General features: G+C 54.1%; 2 protein-coding genes across 4 annotated transcripts in view; both read right to left on the bottom strand.

Moving 5' to 3' along the window:
- SDK2 (sidekick cell adhesion molecule 2) overlaps positions 1 to 15,147 on the bottom strand; it is a 254,736-nt gene that overhangs the window by 179,922 nt on the left and 59,667 nt on the right. The window contains exon 1 of one of the 2 annotated variants that reach the window (XM_026512320.4): positions 14,314 to 14,448. The exons of the other annotated variant lie outside the window; for it this stretch is intronic. The gene's annotated coding sequence lies outside the window, so the exon portion shown is untranslated. Of the gene's footprint in view, positions 1 to 14,313; positions 14,449 to 15,147 lie in introns of those variants that run through there. 2 annotated transcript variants of the gene reach the window in all.
- On the bottom strand, positions 746 to 14,320 carry LOC130544722 (uncharacterized). 2 transcript variants are annotated; one of them, XR_008961246.1, is made up of 4 exons: positions 13,653 to 14,320; positions 12,279 to 12,382; positions 11,931 to 12,029; positions 746 to 2,178 (listed from the first exon to the last, which is right to left on the bottom strand). XR_008961246.1 is itself a non-coding variant. In XM_057318009.1 (3 exons), exons 1-3 carry the CDS (start codon positions 13,836 to 13,838, stop codon positions 1,293 to 1,295), a joined length of 1,176 nt encoding a protein of 391 aa, XP_057173992.1. In that variant the 5' UTR covers positions 13,839 to 14,320; the 3' UTR covers positions 746 to 1,292. The 2 variants fall into 2 exon arrangements, 1 of the variants encoding a protein (XP_057173992.1); XM_057318009.1 differs by lacking the exon at positions 11,931 to 12,029.

Raw genomic sequence — 15,147 nt, 5'->3', positions numbered from 1 at the left:
AGGAGGGGCACAAGTGGGGGGAGAGGGAGTGGGGCTGCCAGGCGCCAAGATCACAGAAGCAGCAGATGTCGGCGGATTAGCGGCTCTGCTTCCCAAAGCTGCCCAAGCCACTTAATATTCTGCAGACAGAACTGCTTCCCGTTCATAAAAAGCAAACACTGAAATGCCGCAGACTCCCCAACACCTGGGGAGGGCTGGAGCTTTGCACCTCGCACCTCGGGAAGGGGGTCCAGGGAATGAGGCGTAGGGCAAAGGGAGAAGGGGGAATCAGGTCTCTTGGCGGCTGGAAGCAGCGGGCAGTCCCCGCAGGGAGGGAGGCTGTGCAGGTGCTGGGGACCTCGAGCTTCAGAGGCTCCCGGGAAATGCCTAGGGCTCTGGGATGCGAGGCCGCTGCCCGTGGGGCCTGGTGTGGGGCAGACGGTTGGCAGAGTGATGGCACTCAGCAGAAAACCCCCCAGGAAATGATGCATTCAGGGACCATTTCTCTCCCCCTCTTTTTTTTTCCATTTTCAAGTAGGCTCCATGGCCCACGTGGAGTCCAATGCGGGGCTTGAACTCACAACCCTGAGATCAAGACCTGAGCTGAGATCCAGAGTCAAGTGTTTAACGACTGAGCCATCCTGGGGGCCCCTCTTCCTCTCCCTCTTAATGACGCCAGACCCTGGGGATGGAGGGACAGCCACTGAGGCGGATCACCAGGATTTGAAGCGGCGGGTTCTTTCCAAACAAACAGATCAACAGAGCAAAACAGCACAGAGCTTTAGTTAAATAGTACGAATAATTCCAAGAGGCCAGCGAGCTTTCACGATACCAGCTTTTTTTTTTTTTTTTTTTTAAATAAAGGGAAGACGGCATTCTTGGATGAGGCCGAGCTCGTCTTATCCAGACAGGAAAGCAGAAGAGTTCTCCCGGCCACGCTCATCTGAAGAGCCAGGGGTGGCCGGGCACGGCCCGGAACAGACGACACCGTCTCGGGGTGCTGGTTGGGCGAGTGGCACTTGTGGCTGCGGATTTACAACCATGACTCATTTCTCGGACGGGCATTCACGTTTGACTGACACAGGACTTTTCTTTCAAACATGCATTTGCTGAAAAATATTTGCTAATTCTTACGCAGTTGTTATTTTTGTGCGGTGGTTCCGTTTTCGTCCCCTGTGGCAACCTGGTCCCAGTTTTGAAAGGGACTTAGTAAGGGGTGATAACTCAGCGTGCCTGCCAAGGAGCAGAGGAGGGAGGCTGCCCGGACCAGCTGCGGAGCCAGCCTGCCTGGGTTCACACCCGAGCGCTGCCATTTACTGCCTCCTCTGGGGGGGGGGGGGTTCTGAGCTCAGTTTCCTTATCTGTAGAATGGGAATAACAGTAATGCATGGTCCTACGTGGCCACGTGACTGAAGGCCATGAAATGACACAGCACAAAGTATACGGTCAACGAAAACCAGCTGGACTAGCTGTTGAGGCCTGAGCGTGCCAAGCCTTAGAGCCAAAGCCTGCTGGGCGCTGCTGGACCAGGAAAGAATGGTCTTTCCCTTTTCTTTCTCTCCATTGCCTTCCTTCCTTCCTTCCTTCCTCCCTTCCTCCCTTCCTTCCTTCCTCCACCCCTCCCCTCCCCTCCCCTCCTTCCTTTTCATTAGAAGCTCGTCCTCCAACAGACGATGGAGACTATTAAGAGCCCAAAGCCTCAAAGCCCTGTCACTCTTCATTCTCATCTCTCTCATTAAGAGCAGTCCCTTGAACTTTGTGAGTTCAGAAGAAATGGCAGCAGGGGTCGACGTGGCTTCTCCCCTCCTCTCACACCATCCCACCCAGAGCTCCCCTGAAAACCAAGCCCCGAGCTCTCTCTCACACAGGCCCCCTCTGCCGGACGCTCCATCCATCTGCCTCCTGCCCCGGCCTCCAGACCAGGGGGCTGGGAGACTCAGGGGTACTGGGCAGCACCCGCTCCAAGCGTGTGAGGGAAACACCTTCATCAAGGCGGGAACGGTGCAGGTCAGCCGTGAAGGGAGAAAACCCAAAGTCCCGCCCAGGAACCGAAGAGGAAAGACTTCCAGCCCAGGCCTCACCGGGCAGATGTTGGAGGAGCTGGTGATCTGAGAACGTGCGCGTGGGATTAGCTCTGCATATGGTTCTGCCACGTTTCCTCTGGAACCTTCCAGTACATCTCCGTTAATGACAACGACCCTGTCCAGGCAGAGATGGAAAAGGACTTGGATGCCTTATTCTGACATGAACTTCAGCAGGAGGGAAGGAAAAAATGGAAGGAAAAACTAGAACTATAACCAAGCACACTTCTTATATGTGTATCACGCTTTACAGCATCCAAGCACTTTGACATCACCTCTATCTCCCGTGAAATCCGCAGTTTGGGAATTTCTACCCATCAGACAGAGGAAGGAACCAAAGCCCGAAGGGGTGAGGCGCCCCTCCCATGGCCGCGTGCCGCATCAGGGGCCAAGTTCACAGGACGTGGGTGGCCTGGCGTTGAACTATGTGTCATTGCCACCAAGACTCCGGAGGGAAGGCTGCTGGTTGGGGTGTTCACCCTCCCCACAATGGGGGTTCCTGACCCCGACTCCAGGACTCATGGGTCCTATGAGATGAGACCAGGCCGCCTGCCTCCTCCCTCTTCTAGCCTGTGGCCTGGCTCCTGGGACGGGGTCTCATTTCAAAGGACGGAGAGTCAGCCAAGAAAGCGAGATAGGAAAACACGTGTGAGAAGTTAAGTGCGAGCCGTTCCCCTCCTCTTCTCTGTGGGGAGACAGAGAAGTCAAACGGTGCTTTGGTTTGTGGCTCAACGGGAATGTCCCGCACACGAAGGCTGGGGCCAGAACGTACATGTCCCAATCCAAAGGGCACTTGAGGCACGTGGCTGGCTGTTTCCTCTGTGAGCATCTGACCCACGGTAGCGACGTCGAGGTGCAGAGAGGGGCAGAGGCTGGGGGTGGAGGCCAAGGCCAACGGGGGGCAGAGGGACCCCAACAAGACGACCGCATGCCATGGAGCGCACACCCTGAGTCCCCAGGGGAAACGATCTGCCTTCTCAGAGCCCTGAGTTTTCTCACTGGTGAAGGACAGAGGATAACACTCCATCTATCAGAGTGTCTCTGAGGACCAAAGGGGATAACGTATGTAAAGCAGCTGCCACACTGTCTGGCACAGAGCAAGGAGTTGATAAATGGAAAATAATATAATTTAATATGATATAATATAATATAATGCAACATCATATAATATATTATGTTATAATGTGCGTTATAATTCTTTGTGCGGGCTCTCGAGCTTGAGAACTTTCTGCTGACACAGGCGGAGGGAAGGGGCGGGTGGGAGGACCTGCAGCTGAGAGCCCAGAGCCCCGTGCCCTGAGTGGGATTGCAGGAAGGGGTGGGAGGAGGCAGGTTCCCTGTCCTCTGCCAGCACCAGCTCGCCCCCCCTTCCCCTTCTTCCTCTTTATTCTATAAATTACGTGTTAGCCTGGCTGCTTTCCCACTTGCCAAGGGCCTCCCCATGGCCTGGTGGGTGGACCCAGGGGGATGGTCAGGTAAGGTCGGCCTCTCAGCCCTTCTTTCTGTGCGCACCTCCCTGCCCTACTAGAGACAGGTGCCCCTAAGCGTCTGTGCTCGAGTCATGATGCCACAAAGACTTTGCCTAGAGAGAACATAAGAGAGGGTAAGACAGCTCAAACCCTTTAGTCGTGGGCCTGATAGCCCTCAAAGGCTGGGCACCGCTAAGCGCCATGGCCCCTTCATGAGCATTTCTTCTTAGTCTTTTGTCAGCGTGGAGGAGGGGGGGTCCTTGAGGTTGTCATGTGGGGGAGGCAGATCAATGCCCCCAGAGTCCTGCCTTAGCCCCGCCTTGAAAGGTAGAGTAACAGGGAGAACAAGGATGGGCTCCGGAGCCACGCAGACCTGGGTTCGAATCCAGCCCGCAGCCAGTGGCTCAGACCCGGAGAACCTCGGTGCCCTCATCGGTAGGACACAGCCCCTACCAGTCCCACTGCCCAAAGGCATGAGGACAAACCACAGACAGGGGCCAGGAAAACTGTTAATAACCAGAAACAGGCGGGAACGACACGGGCAACAGGGTGGAGCAGGCTGGGTGCCCCTGTGTGGTGGCTGTGCCTCAGGCCCCCCCTTTAGCCGCTGGAACATGGGGTGTCCCGGAGATGTCAGGACAGCAGCTGTTTACTGGCTGTGTGAATACAGAAGAACATCCAGCGTGTTGACGGGGGGCTCTGGGCGGCCAGGCGCCCCGCTTACAGGGTGGCCGTGCATGGTTAATCTCACTGCTCCCGAATCGTGGGCTCCCACTCTTCCTTGGCTGTGATTCAGAAACACCCAGCTCCCCCACCACTGCCCCGCATCTGGGCCAAGGCTCCCACTTGCCCGTGAGGCCTTGCTGCAGGAGCTAGGACACCCCTAGGGGTCAGGAGGCGGGGTGTGTGGGAGGGTGACAACAGGCCAGGCGGGGCACAGCAGCACGTCAGGCGCCCCTGCCTCACTGCACTGCCCACAGGTCCGGAAGCATGGAGACTCCACTTTGCACCTGCTTACTCTGCCCGATTTTGGGGGGATCTGGTGAGTGCTCTGCCCTGGCCTTCCACGGCTTGGGCATTTCTAGCCACCCCCCAGATGGGGCCAAGGGAGGGGCTGGAGAACTATTCTGGGTCCGGGAAGAGGGCTGCGGTAGGTGTGCAAGGGAGGCAAGAACGGGATTGGCAGGGCGGGGCCCCTCCTTCTGGCTCCTTCCACCCACACAAGCCACCCTGCTCGCGGTCAGTCCCCAGTCTGGCCTCAGCATAAATGATGAAGAAGTCGAGCGGGAAGTAGGAAATGGAGAAGAGAGACCAAAACAGGGGCTGGGCTAGGGAGAGGAGAAGTCAAGCCAGGACCTGGGAGGTCCCCAAATGGTGAGGTGGCTGCAGAGAAACAGCCAGGGAAACATGGTTCTCTGGTCTGCCACAGAGAAGAAGTCGGCTTCCTTCTTCAGGTCGTCCTGCGTGGTTGTTGTCATGGGCCTGAGAGGGGCACGTCACAGGGGTCATTTGGGAGCACTTGGGATCACTGTGTCATGGGGACCTTCTTCCTGTGTGTAGGGCTCAGGGCCTGCCTCCAATGGCCGCAAGGCTGGACTAGTAGCAACTGGCCTGAGAGATGGGAGCCAGAGAGCCAGCCGCCTGGAGATTGTCGAGACCCCTGGGCTGGCTGCTTCTGGACTGAGTCTCTGCTCATAAGGGCTCTCTCTTCCAGGGCCAGGACCAGGGTGAGGAAAGTAAGGAAGGGGTGCAACATTTAAGGGAGGGGTGCTGAAAATCTTAGTCATCCAGATAAATAATATTTTAATGTGACATTTCACAAAACACAAATTAACATAAGAAATTCCACAATGAACAAAAAAATCAAAATGTTACATAAAGTCGGGCTCCAGCAGGGCCAGGACTGGGGAGGTGAGGACGGTCAGCCGTGCAAGTGCAGGGTCAGATCTCCTCCTCATTGTCCATTTTGATTATCTTATTTGTTGTGGAACTGTAACATTAGTTTGGGTTTTAAAAAATATTGCACTGAAACGTTATTTATCTTGATTACCAAACTTGCGGGCACCCTTTCCATTTTGCACTAGAGACGAGTGCCTTACTTGCCTAACCCTATTCCCTCCCCTCCCCCTGCTCTTGCTCGGTTCTGTTTTCACATCCAGTTAGTTCACTTGTTCTGCCCACACCCCTCCACGAATCAGGGCAGGCAAAAGTATGGGAGAGCAACAGATATGCAGAATCAGAGGCATCAAGAGGCCAGAAGCGTCCCAAAGAGAAACAGAACCAGAACGGGAGAGGCAGGCGGTGGGGAGGGCTGGGGGCAGGTGCCAGGGTCTGTCCAGGGTCCTAGACAAGGGCTGGGGAGACAAGGGGTGAGCTTTGGGGACTGGGGCAATCAGAGAGAATGGGGAGAGGGGGACAGAACGTGAGCACAGAGGACAGAGTAAGAAAAAAGGGAAAAATACCACCAAGACATACTGAGCAGGTTACCCAGTGCCAAGGGCTGTTGTAAATGGCATGTCCATGTTCCAGATGCTTTAACACAGGCTCGCTCATTTCATCCTAGAACAGCCCAAGGAGGTGGGTCCACTTACGTTCCCCATTTTACAGATGTGAAAATGAAGGCACACAGAAGCACGGAGAGAGGAGAGAGGGCCCTAGAGCCCTGTGAAAGCAGAATCCCCACTCAGGTAGAGGGAAGGGAGGGTGGGGAGCGAGGCCATGCCCCCATCCTGGTGCTCAGCTCCCTGCTGGCAGGGAGGCTTGGGCAAGAGCCCTCCACCCAGGAGCCCCATGGCTTATCAGCAAGGCTGGGCCAAGACAAAGCCAGGGCCGGGCAACTTAGCTTTAGCCAGAAATGTGTTCCCCCGAAGTAACAGGCAAATCTAATTTTTATAAATCACATCATATCTCAAATATCTTACGGGAATTTGTAACTTAAAACATTTCTTTTGTGTTCCTTTGTAATTACTCCCTAATACACCTGTCAGGTTCGAGTACCATGAAGCACTTTGCATTGCAGCAGGGTCCTGAAAGGTTCAATTCTAGGTATTCATTTGTGGGGGGTGAGGGAGGAGGAGGTTAATAAATAAAATCCTACTTCCCAAATGCCCTAGGTGAGTGTTCTTTTTTTCTTCTTCATTCTCACGCTATATTTTTTTCTAAACTTTAAAATTTCAGTTTCTCAGCTGTACCGGTCACACGTGGTTAGTGGCCACCGTGTTGGGCCTGCAGAAGAAAGAGAATGTCTACGATGGAAGGAAGTTCTACTCGACCGTGCTGGCTTCCAGTGCAAAGTTCTTCTGAGTCAGTTTCCACTTAAAGTGAGGCTCGTCTGCATTCTCTCCCCGTCTGAGCCTCTGGGCTATATGGTCGTTGTGGACAACTGTTTTAACTTGTTGTACTGGATGCGGGTGTGACCCAGAGGGATGCTGAGTGTCCTCCCTGCCCATGGCCTTGAGAAGCCAAACATCTGGGCCTGGGCTTCTGGTAAGGGTGGGGTGGCTGCTCTCAGCCCAACCCCCCCTCCCACGGATAACAGCTATAATCAGCTGCCTGAGGCATAGGAGAAAAACCAGAAGCAGGCGACATGAGAGGGGACTCAACACTCAGAAGACAGGAACAGCACTCAGTTTCCCGTGTTTATGGGGTTTTGCTTGAGGGCAGGCTCCAGCCTCTACTAAGTGAGGCAGCTAAACTCCGGATAGAAAACCCACACTCTCACTGGCTTGCAGAACTACAGTCCAGAGTTGGGAGTGACCAAGGCAACTGGACTGTCAAGGTGGGAGTATCAGCAAATCAAGAGCTGGAGAGAGGAGGTTCAAAATCTGTATATAAACTCCACCCAAATCTTAGACTGACCTTTGAAATACGCATGCAAGGGCTGCTTTAAGCCCCCCCCAGCACAGGCCGGGGGAGCTGCCCAGAGATGTCTGCTACTGGCCACTACAGGGGAGACAAAGGTTGGAATCAGAGTCCAGCCAAGTTAACTGTTTTGTTTGTTTGGTATCAATGCACTTCAGGATAACATAAAATCCAGAGTCTCTACAATGTATCATCCACAATGTCTAGACATAGCTCCAAACTTCTAGGTACCTGAAGAAAGAGGGAAATGTGCTCTCTGCATAAGAGGAAAAAAACAGTACAGATTGTTTGTTTTAAAACAACTATTATAACTGTCCTGAAAGACATAAAGGAAAATATACTTGTAATGAGTGAACAAATAGGAAATCTCATAGAGAACTAGAAACTATTAAAAAGAACTGAGTAAGAATTCTAGAATTTAAAAACACAGTATCTGATATTAAAAATTCACTGGATAGGGGCAACTGGGTGGCTCAGTCATTAAGCGTCTGCCTTCCGCTCAGGGCGTGATCCCAGAGTCCTGGGATCAAGCCCCGCATCGGGCTCCCTGCTCTGTTGGGAGCCTGCTTCTTCCTCTCCCACTCCCCCCTGCTTGTGTTCCCTTTCTCGCGGGCTGTCTCCCTGTCAAATAAATAAATAAAATCTTAAAAAAAAAAATTCACTGGATAGGCCTACTGGTGCCTTGAAGAGAACAGAAGAGCGAGTCCGCAAATGTGAAGACAGACCAATAGAAAATATCCAACTTGAAGATCAGATAGAAAAAAGACTAACAAAACAAAATAAGACACCCAGAGCCTCAGGGACTAAAGGTCTAACATACATATAAAGAAAATGGGCTAACACCTTAACTGACATTCACAGATACCTCCTTAAGCACTAGGAACTCTTTTTTTTTTTAAAGATTTTGTTGAAGGGATAGAGACAGCCAGTGAGAGAGGGAACACAAGCAGGGGGAGTGGGAGAGGAAGAAGTAGGCTCATAGCGGAGGAGCCTGACATGGGGCTCGATCCCATAACCCCGGGATCACGCCCTGAGCCGAAGGCAGACGCTTAACCGCTGTGCCACCCAGGCGCCCCTCACTTATTAATTTCTTAATTACTTAAAAAAACCGGACACGAGCAATAAGGTTCAGAGATGTTGAGCAACTCACCTAAGATCACACAGTAAGTGGTAGAGTCAGGGCTGGTAGTCCAACTCCAAAGCCCGTTTTCTCTCCTTTATATTATTGCCTATTAGCTACGGTTGCACTTTGGATTCATGGGTGTGGGGGGGTTTTGAAAATAATTCCCACCCGAGAATTAAATCAGAATCAAATGGGGGGCCAGGCACTGGAAACTTTTAAAGCCCCTCCAGATGACTGGAAGGTGCAGCATGGGTTGAGAACCCCCCTGTACACTAGGCTGTAAATACCAGACACAGAAAGAGACCTGGGTCAGACCAGCCTGCACTGCTGGCTGGGCAGTTAGAAGTCTTGGGAAAGACCCTTGGGACAAAGCTCTAACCCAGACCTATACGTCTGTAACCCTCCATCCCTGGCCTTTTCCCCAGATTTCTAGGAGGCACACAGCTGTCCCCAGCTCTCAGCTCCAGAAGATACGGGGGTGGTAAAAGTGTCCAAGGAGACTCTCTATGGCATGGCCTGGGTTACAGAAAGCTACAGCAGCCGACACAGGACACTTACTCTGGGTGAAGAATGAGAGTAAGACCTCAGAACCCTAATTTCAGGCTTTGGCTGAGGGAAGGCAGAGAATCAGAGAGCCCCCCTTACTCTCTCTGAGCCCTTCAGGACTGTCCCACAGTCCTGCCTGCTCTGGGCAAGCCAGACATTGGGCAAGTGCCCATGGGTGCAGCCTTGCCACCTCCACCTCTCCTCCCTGCCACTGCTCACACCCGGCCTCCTAAACCCAACCCACCTCAGGACACTGCTCCTACTACCCCATACACCCAGCCCTGAATCCATGTGACCCATCAATTGTGGGATCCTGGCTCTGTTTCCCCAAAGCCCAGCACAGAGTGGCTGCTCAATAAATAGTCGCTGAATGCATGTAAGTATGAATGAGGCAGGGTCCCACTGCTGTCTGGCTTAGCACTGTCATTTGACACTGGATTATCCAGAAACACAAAAACAAAAACAAGACAGTGAGACTCACTAGGTATTTTATAATGATGGTGATGATGGTAATGGTGGTGGTGATGTGGGTGATGGTGATGATGATAGTGGTGATGATGGTGATGAGTTAGTGATGGTGATGATGGTGGTGGTGATGATGGTGATGATGGTGGTGGTGGTGGTGATGATGGTGATGATGGTGATGATGGTGGTGATGGTGATGATGGTGATGATGATGGTGATGGTGGTGATGGTGGTGGTGATGGTGATGATGGTGATGGTGGTGGTGATGATGGTGATGATGATGGTGATGGTGGTGGTGATGATGGTGATGGTGGTGGTAGTGGTGGTGATGGTGGTGGTGATGGTGGTGATGGTGATGATGATGGTGATGGTGGTGGTGATGATGGTGATGGTGGTGGTGATGATGGTGATGGTGGTGGTGGTGATGGTGGTGGTGCTGATGGTGGTGGTGGTGGTAGTGATGGTGGTGGTGATGATGATGGTAGTGATGATGATGATTTGGTGATGGTGGTGGTAGTGATGGTGGTGGTGATGATGATGATAGTGATGATGGTGATGATTTGGTGATGGTGATGGTGGTGGTGGTGATGGTGGTGGTGGTAGTAGTGATGGTGATGGTAGTGATGGTGGTGATGATGGTGGTGATGGTGGTGGTGATGATGGTGATGGTGGTGGTGGTGATGGTGGTTGTGATGATGATGGCAGTGATGATAGTGATGATTTGGTGATGGTGGTGATGGTGATGGTGGTGACGGTGGTGGTAGTGATGGTGGTGGTGATGACGGTGGTGATGGTAGTGGTGATGGCAGTGACGGTGATGATGAAGGTGGTGGTATTGCTAACGATGACAACGGCACCGAATGACATGGCAGACACCCTGCACTGAGCACTTTCTACATGAGAGGCACTTCATATACATTACTTACCAAATTCTCAGAACCACCCCACCAAGTGCGCTTTTAGCTCCATTTTATAGATGGGGAAACAGGCTCACGGAGGTAATACTAGCTTTCCTGAGCTAGTACTGAGACCAAAGCCAGGTCTGTCTCTAACGGCAGAGCTCTCAGGAGTAGCCCTATTCTTCTGTTCCCATGTTTCTCAAAACCCCTGCTGAACTGAATCAAATTTAATCCTAAATGCCCCCCCCCCCCCGACTAGGACCAGGGGCCTCCAGCAGTGTGGTGCAGCCATGTGCTCTGTGCCCCCTTAGCTCCACACTCTGTGCTAGCTCATGGCCTGGGGGTCAAGGGTGGCCACCGTGAGTGCTAGCACAGTCCACATTGGCTGCACATGCTCAGGGAGCTGATGACCCACCCAGGCCCATTCCCAGCTTATTGATCTGGGTCCGGGGGGTGGGGAGCATGCAGGAACCCAGCCCGCGGGGTCCCTCAGGCACTCGCAACAGCCTGTGTCTAATGACCGCAGAAAACCATTACAGCTCACTTAGCTGTAAACAGCTCTCCGCAGCACTCATTAGGGCCACCGAGGAGCTCAGAGCACACTCCTCTTGGAGTGAGGGGGTGTGTACACCGAATGAGTGCGGGCTGTGCCTTCTTACTGGAAACGCGGCTTCCCGCTGGCCTGCCTTCCAGGAAAGGGGAGCTGGCTGGGGCCTCGCCAGCTGCCTTGCCCTCTCCGGCCAGGGTTCCCCACTGCAAGTGGTTCTCTACTCCCTGGGGCAGAACCCGAGCTGCCCCCGTGACACCACGAGCCAGGATTTCCACACGCCGAGCTGGCCTGACATCCCACCAGGAGGACAGCCAGCTGGACAGACTCCCCTGGGGAGGGGGGCACCCGACACCCTGGAAATACTGGCTGTCCCTTCCTTTTTTGGGGGGGGCATTCCAATCATCGTTGGGGAAGAGGTATGTCTCTGGGGCCTAAACTTCAAGCAGGTTGAGACCGTGGGTGGTGCTCGGTCCAGATGTGCTGTCTCTTCCAAATCAGAGCTTTCAAACTGTCTTTGACTTGATCCTAATAAAATCCTCTATAGGGTCCCAACAGATAAAACAGAGCAAAGGGCAGATACTCCATCCCAGCTGGGGTGAGGGTGGGGTCCAAGGCCTATCTGTTTTGCTGTGCCCTCATTGCCTCCCTTCCTCCCTCCCCCACCTGCCAGGAGCGTGGAGCCACCTCTGTGGACTCCGGGTTCCTCAGGACACTGTTTAATAACCACAGACCTACCCTCTCGTGCTGTTTTCTCTGCCAGGGGAACCCAAGCCCACTCTTTATGGCTAATTCCCACCATCGGCCTCCAACCCTGGGGGCACGCCTTGTAGGAGCCTCCCACCCCCCCCTCCAGCCACCAGGGTGCCACTCCCTCTCTCTCATCACCCAGCTCTTTTGCTTCTTCGTAAACCACGTTCTCCAATCAGAGTTCTATTCGCCTACTATCTGCTGCCCTACTTTTCTCTGAGCTGCCGAGGGAGAGGTTCCATGTCCATTTTGTCATCTTGTCTTCAGTGTGAGCCCAGTGTGTGCACACGGTGGGTGCTCAGTAAAGACCTGATGAATGAATGAATGAATGAATGAATGGTCCAAGCAGATGATGTCTAGCTTGCTTTAAAGCCTTCTGAAGGGGTATCTACATCTTACTGTCAATGACCTTCCCCATTCTCCAATCCTCATGACCAACATTTCTTCCATCTGCGTCCACCCCCAAACCTGACTAGCTCCTATTCGCCCCTCACCTTTCCGCTGAGACATTTTCCCCCAGGAAGCTGCCCAGCCCCCTCAAATGTCCCATATGCTCACCTGTGACAGCCCCTAGTGGCATCCTTCTCTCTGGCTTCTGAGCCCCCTGGGAGAGGTGTGGCCTCTTTGGCGTCCACACCTGCCGGGTGTTCAACGCCGGTGTGCTGGATGAATAAATGGACACTGTCTATGGCCTTGCCGCTAAGGGGAAGCACCACCTGCTCTGGGCTGATGACCTGGCCACGGGATGGCCCTTCTCCATCCTCCGGCTTCCTCCCAGTCAGCGACCCTCTAGATACCTTTCCAGAACCTGAGCAGAACTCTCCAAAGAATATGTTCCAGGCCAGGAGGGAGGAGTCGGATGATGGGAAGTGGGTACAGCAGGTGGCCAGGGTCTCTCTTTATGACAAGACAGTGATGCCTATGTCTCTCCTTCACCAGGAGGGGGGCACTGGTACTGGGCAGCAGTAACCCAGGACCAGCGGACGGCAAGTTCCCTGCCTTCCCCAGTGCCCCGCGGGTCACTCTGGGTCACCTCCACCATTCACCCGGATGCAGGATCCCGAAGCTTGGAGCTGTCTTTGACTCTGATCTTTCCCTCACATCCAAGCCATCCGCACGGCATCCCGCCAGCTCTACCTCCAGCATGAACCTAGGATCCGACCACTTCTTGCCACCCTGCTGCCAGGCCCCTGGCCCGGAGCACCACCACCCCTGGCCTCTGCCCCACGTGGCACCCACAGGGATCAATTTAACGCATAAACTGGATCGACCCCACTGCCCTACTTACAGCCTCCAGTGGTTCCCACTCCCATGCAGAATAAAGGCAGAAGTCTGTACCAGGACCCACAAGGCCCCACGAGGACTGGACAGCACCTCCCATGCCCCACTCACACAGGCCGCCCTGGGCCTTTCTGTCCCAGCACATGCCAAGCCCAGCCCTTCCCCAGGGCCAAGTGCCCTCAGCCCCTCTGCATTCTTCCTCCCTTCATCGGGGTCACTGTCCAAATGTGAGAAGCCCTCCCAGATCTACACCAACCTCATGGCAACCTAATGCCACTCCCCACCCCCACTGGCTGGGTCTTGCCTGTTCCCAACACTACCTCTTCCGTCTCCATACTTTGGTCTCTGCCCTTCCTGGGGAATGTGAGCTCCACAGAGACAAGGGATTTTGTCTGTATTGTTTCACTCCTCTATCCAGAGTGACTGTAACAATGCCCTGTACACAGAAGGTGCATATTTATTAAATGCATGAATAATTTTTTGGGTCAATTAACTGATTAATCAATCAGTTAACCCCTTGGCCAAATTTGTCTGGAGGGGCACATCTGATCGCAACCCAGATCACACCTGAGATCACACATCAGTCTGCCTACTGATCATTCCCCACTCCTTGCCTTGACCTCCCCCTGAGGTGACCTCAACCCCTTGTACCTTCGACCCCTTGGCGCCACCATGGTTATGAACCTCAGTTTTCCTTTCTCTCCCTTTACCCAGCAGCACCAGCTCTGGAAAATCACCTGTGTGTAAGTGTGTGTTGGGGGAGGGTGGTGGGGCTGTCCCTCCAGGCCAGTCCCTCCCCCTAGGCCCCGCTATCAGCCAGGAGGCCAATGTCCCCATGAACACAGTGTTCCTACCTCCCCTTTAGACCCAATGTGCTAAGTACCTTGCCCTTGCAATGAACTTGTGAGCCATGCGCGCCTCCCCCGACTCTCCGCCCGGCTCTGGACGGACACTCCATGAGCACGGCTTGTGCCGGAAGATCAGACGCTTCCAGTAATGACCCAAAGAACACTTAACCAAGAGGACAAGTCCCAACTATGGAGGAGTACAGCTCTCCAGTGGGAACCCAACAGCACACCCCGAGAGGCATCTGGACGGGAGGAAATACCGGCAGACGAGGAGTACAGGTCCTGTACCTGGCAGGCCCCAGCCGGAGGCCTCGGGAAGCGGATGGCCCTCCCTGCTCAAGGTTTCCATGGGGGGTTAGCTGATAAACTGCCCCCACGGTCTCTGATAATCGGCCTTCCCTGAGCTCCTGGAGTGGGAGGCTGGGCTCTACCCAGGCTGGGGACCTGGTGGCTCGGCCACTTACCCCGGAGGACCCAGGCCGACCACTAACGCTCTCCAGGCTGCAGGCTCCACCACGCAGAAGGTGCTCAGGTCCCTCCCTCTCGTGCTGTTTGCAAAGACCAGAGCGGCGGCTAAGTTCTGACCTGTCCTGGGCCACATGGGTGATTGTGGCAATTGGTAAGTCTCCCCGCCCTGTGGACTCTGCACCTGACCTGGCCACCCCAGGCCGCTTAGGAGAAGCCACTCCAAATCAAGTACTCCATTCATCCGTCCGTCTGTCCATCCGTCCATCCATCCCTCATTTCCTGGACCCCTGCTGAGGCCCAGGTACTGCGCAAGAGCACGGAAGGCGGCGTGGTGATGTGGGCATGAAACCGGATGCTGGCGCTGTCTGGGGTGAAGCCCTGCCTCCTGCTAGTGTGGCAGCCTGGGGCGAACACAGAAGCCGTCTGTGCCACACGGCCGTCTCTGCAGAGCCAGGAGCCACCGCAATCATCGAGCGGGGTTGCGCTAAGGATTAGATGCGTTAATGTGTGTAAAGCATTTAGGATTGTGTCTGGCACTCGGCAAGTACTAGATGAGTGTTGCCTTTGTAATTACGGAATTAAGGATGAATAGACAGGCTCTGTGCTCAAGGAGCTCAGCCCGGTGTGGGACTGAGAGCGTGCACACCCTGCCCGTTGCTGTGACACCTGGATGGGAGAAACACGAGGACCAGCCTGGCGCCGTGGTGCTCACAAGGAGGTGGGCTCCATTCCAAGGGGCCGCCTAGAGAGGAGACACACAGTGAAGAACAGGTCAACCCCCACAGTGGGTGCCCATCTTGTGCCAGGCACCGAACGGGGGGCCTGGGAGG

This window comes from Ursus arctos, unplaced genomic scaffold, assembly GCF_023065955.2.
Source record: "Ursus arctos isolate Adak ecotype North America unplaced genomic scaffold, UrsArc2.0 scaffold_24, whole genome shotgun sequence".
NCBI lineage: Eukaryota > Metazoa > Chordata > Mammalia > Carnivora > Ursidae > Ursus > Ursus arctos.
This window is presented reverse-complemented; position numbering and strand designations above follow the sequence as displayed.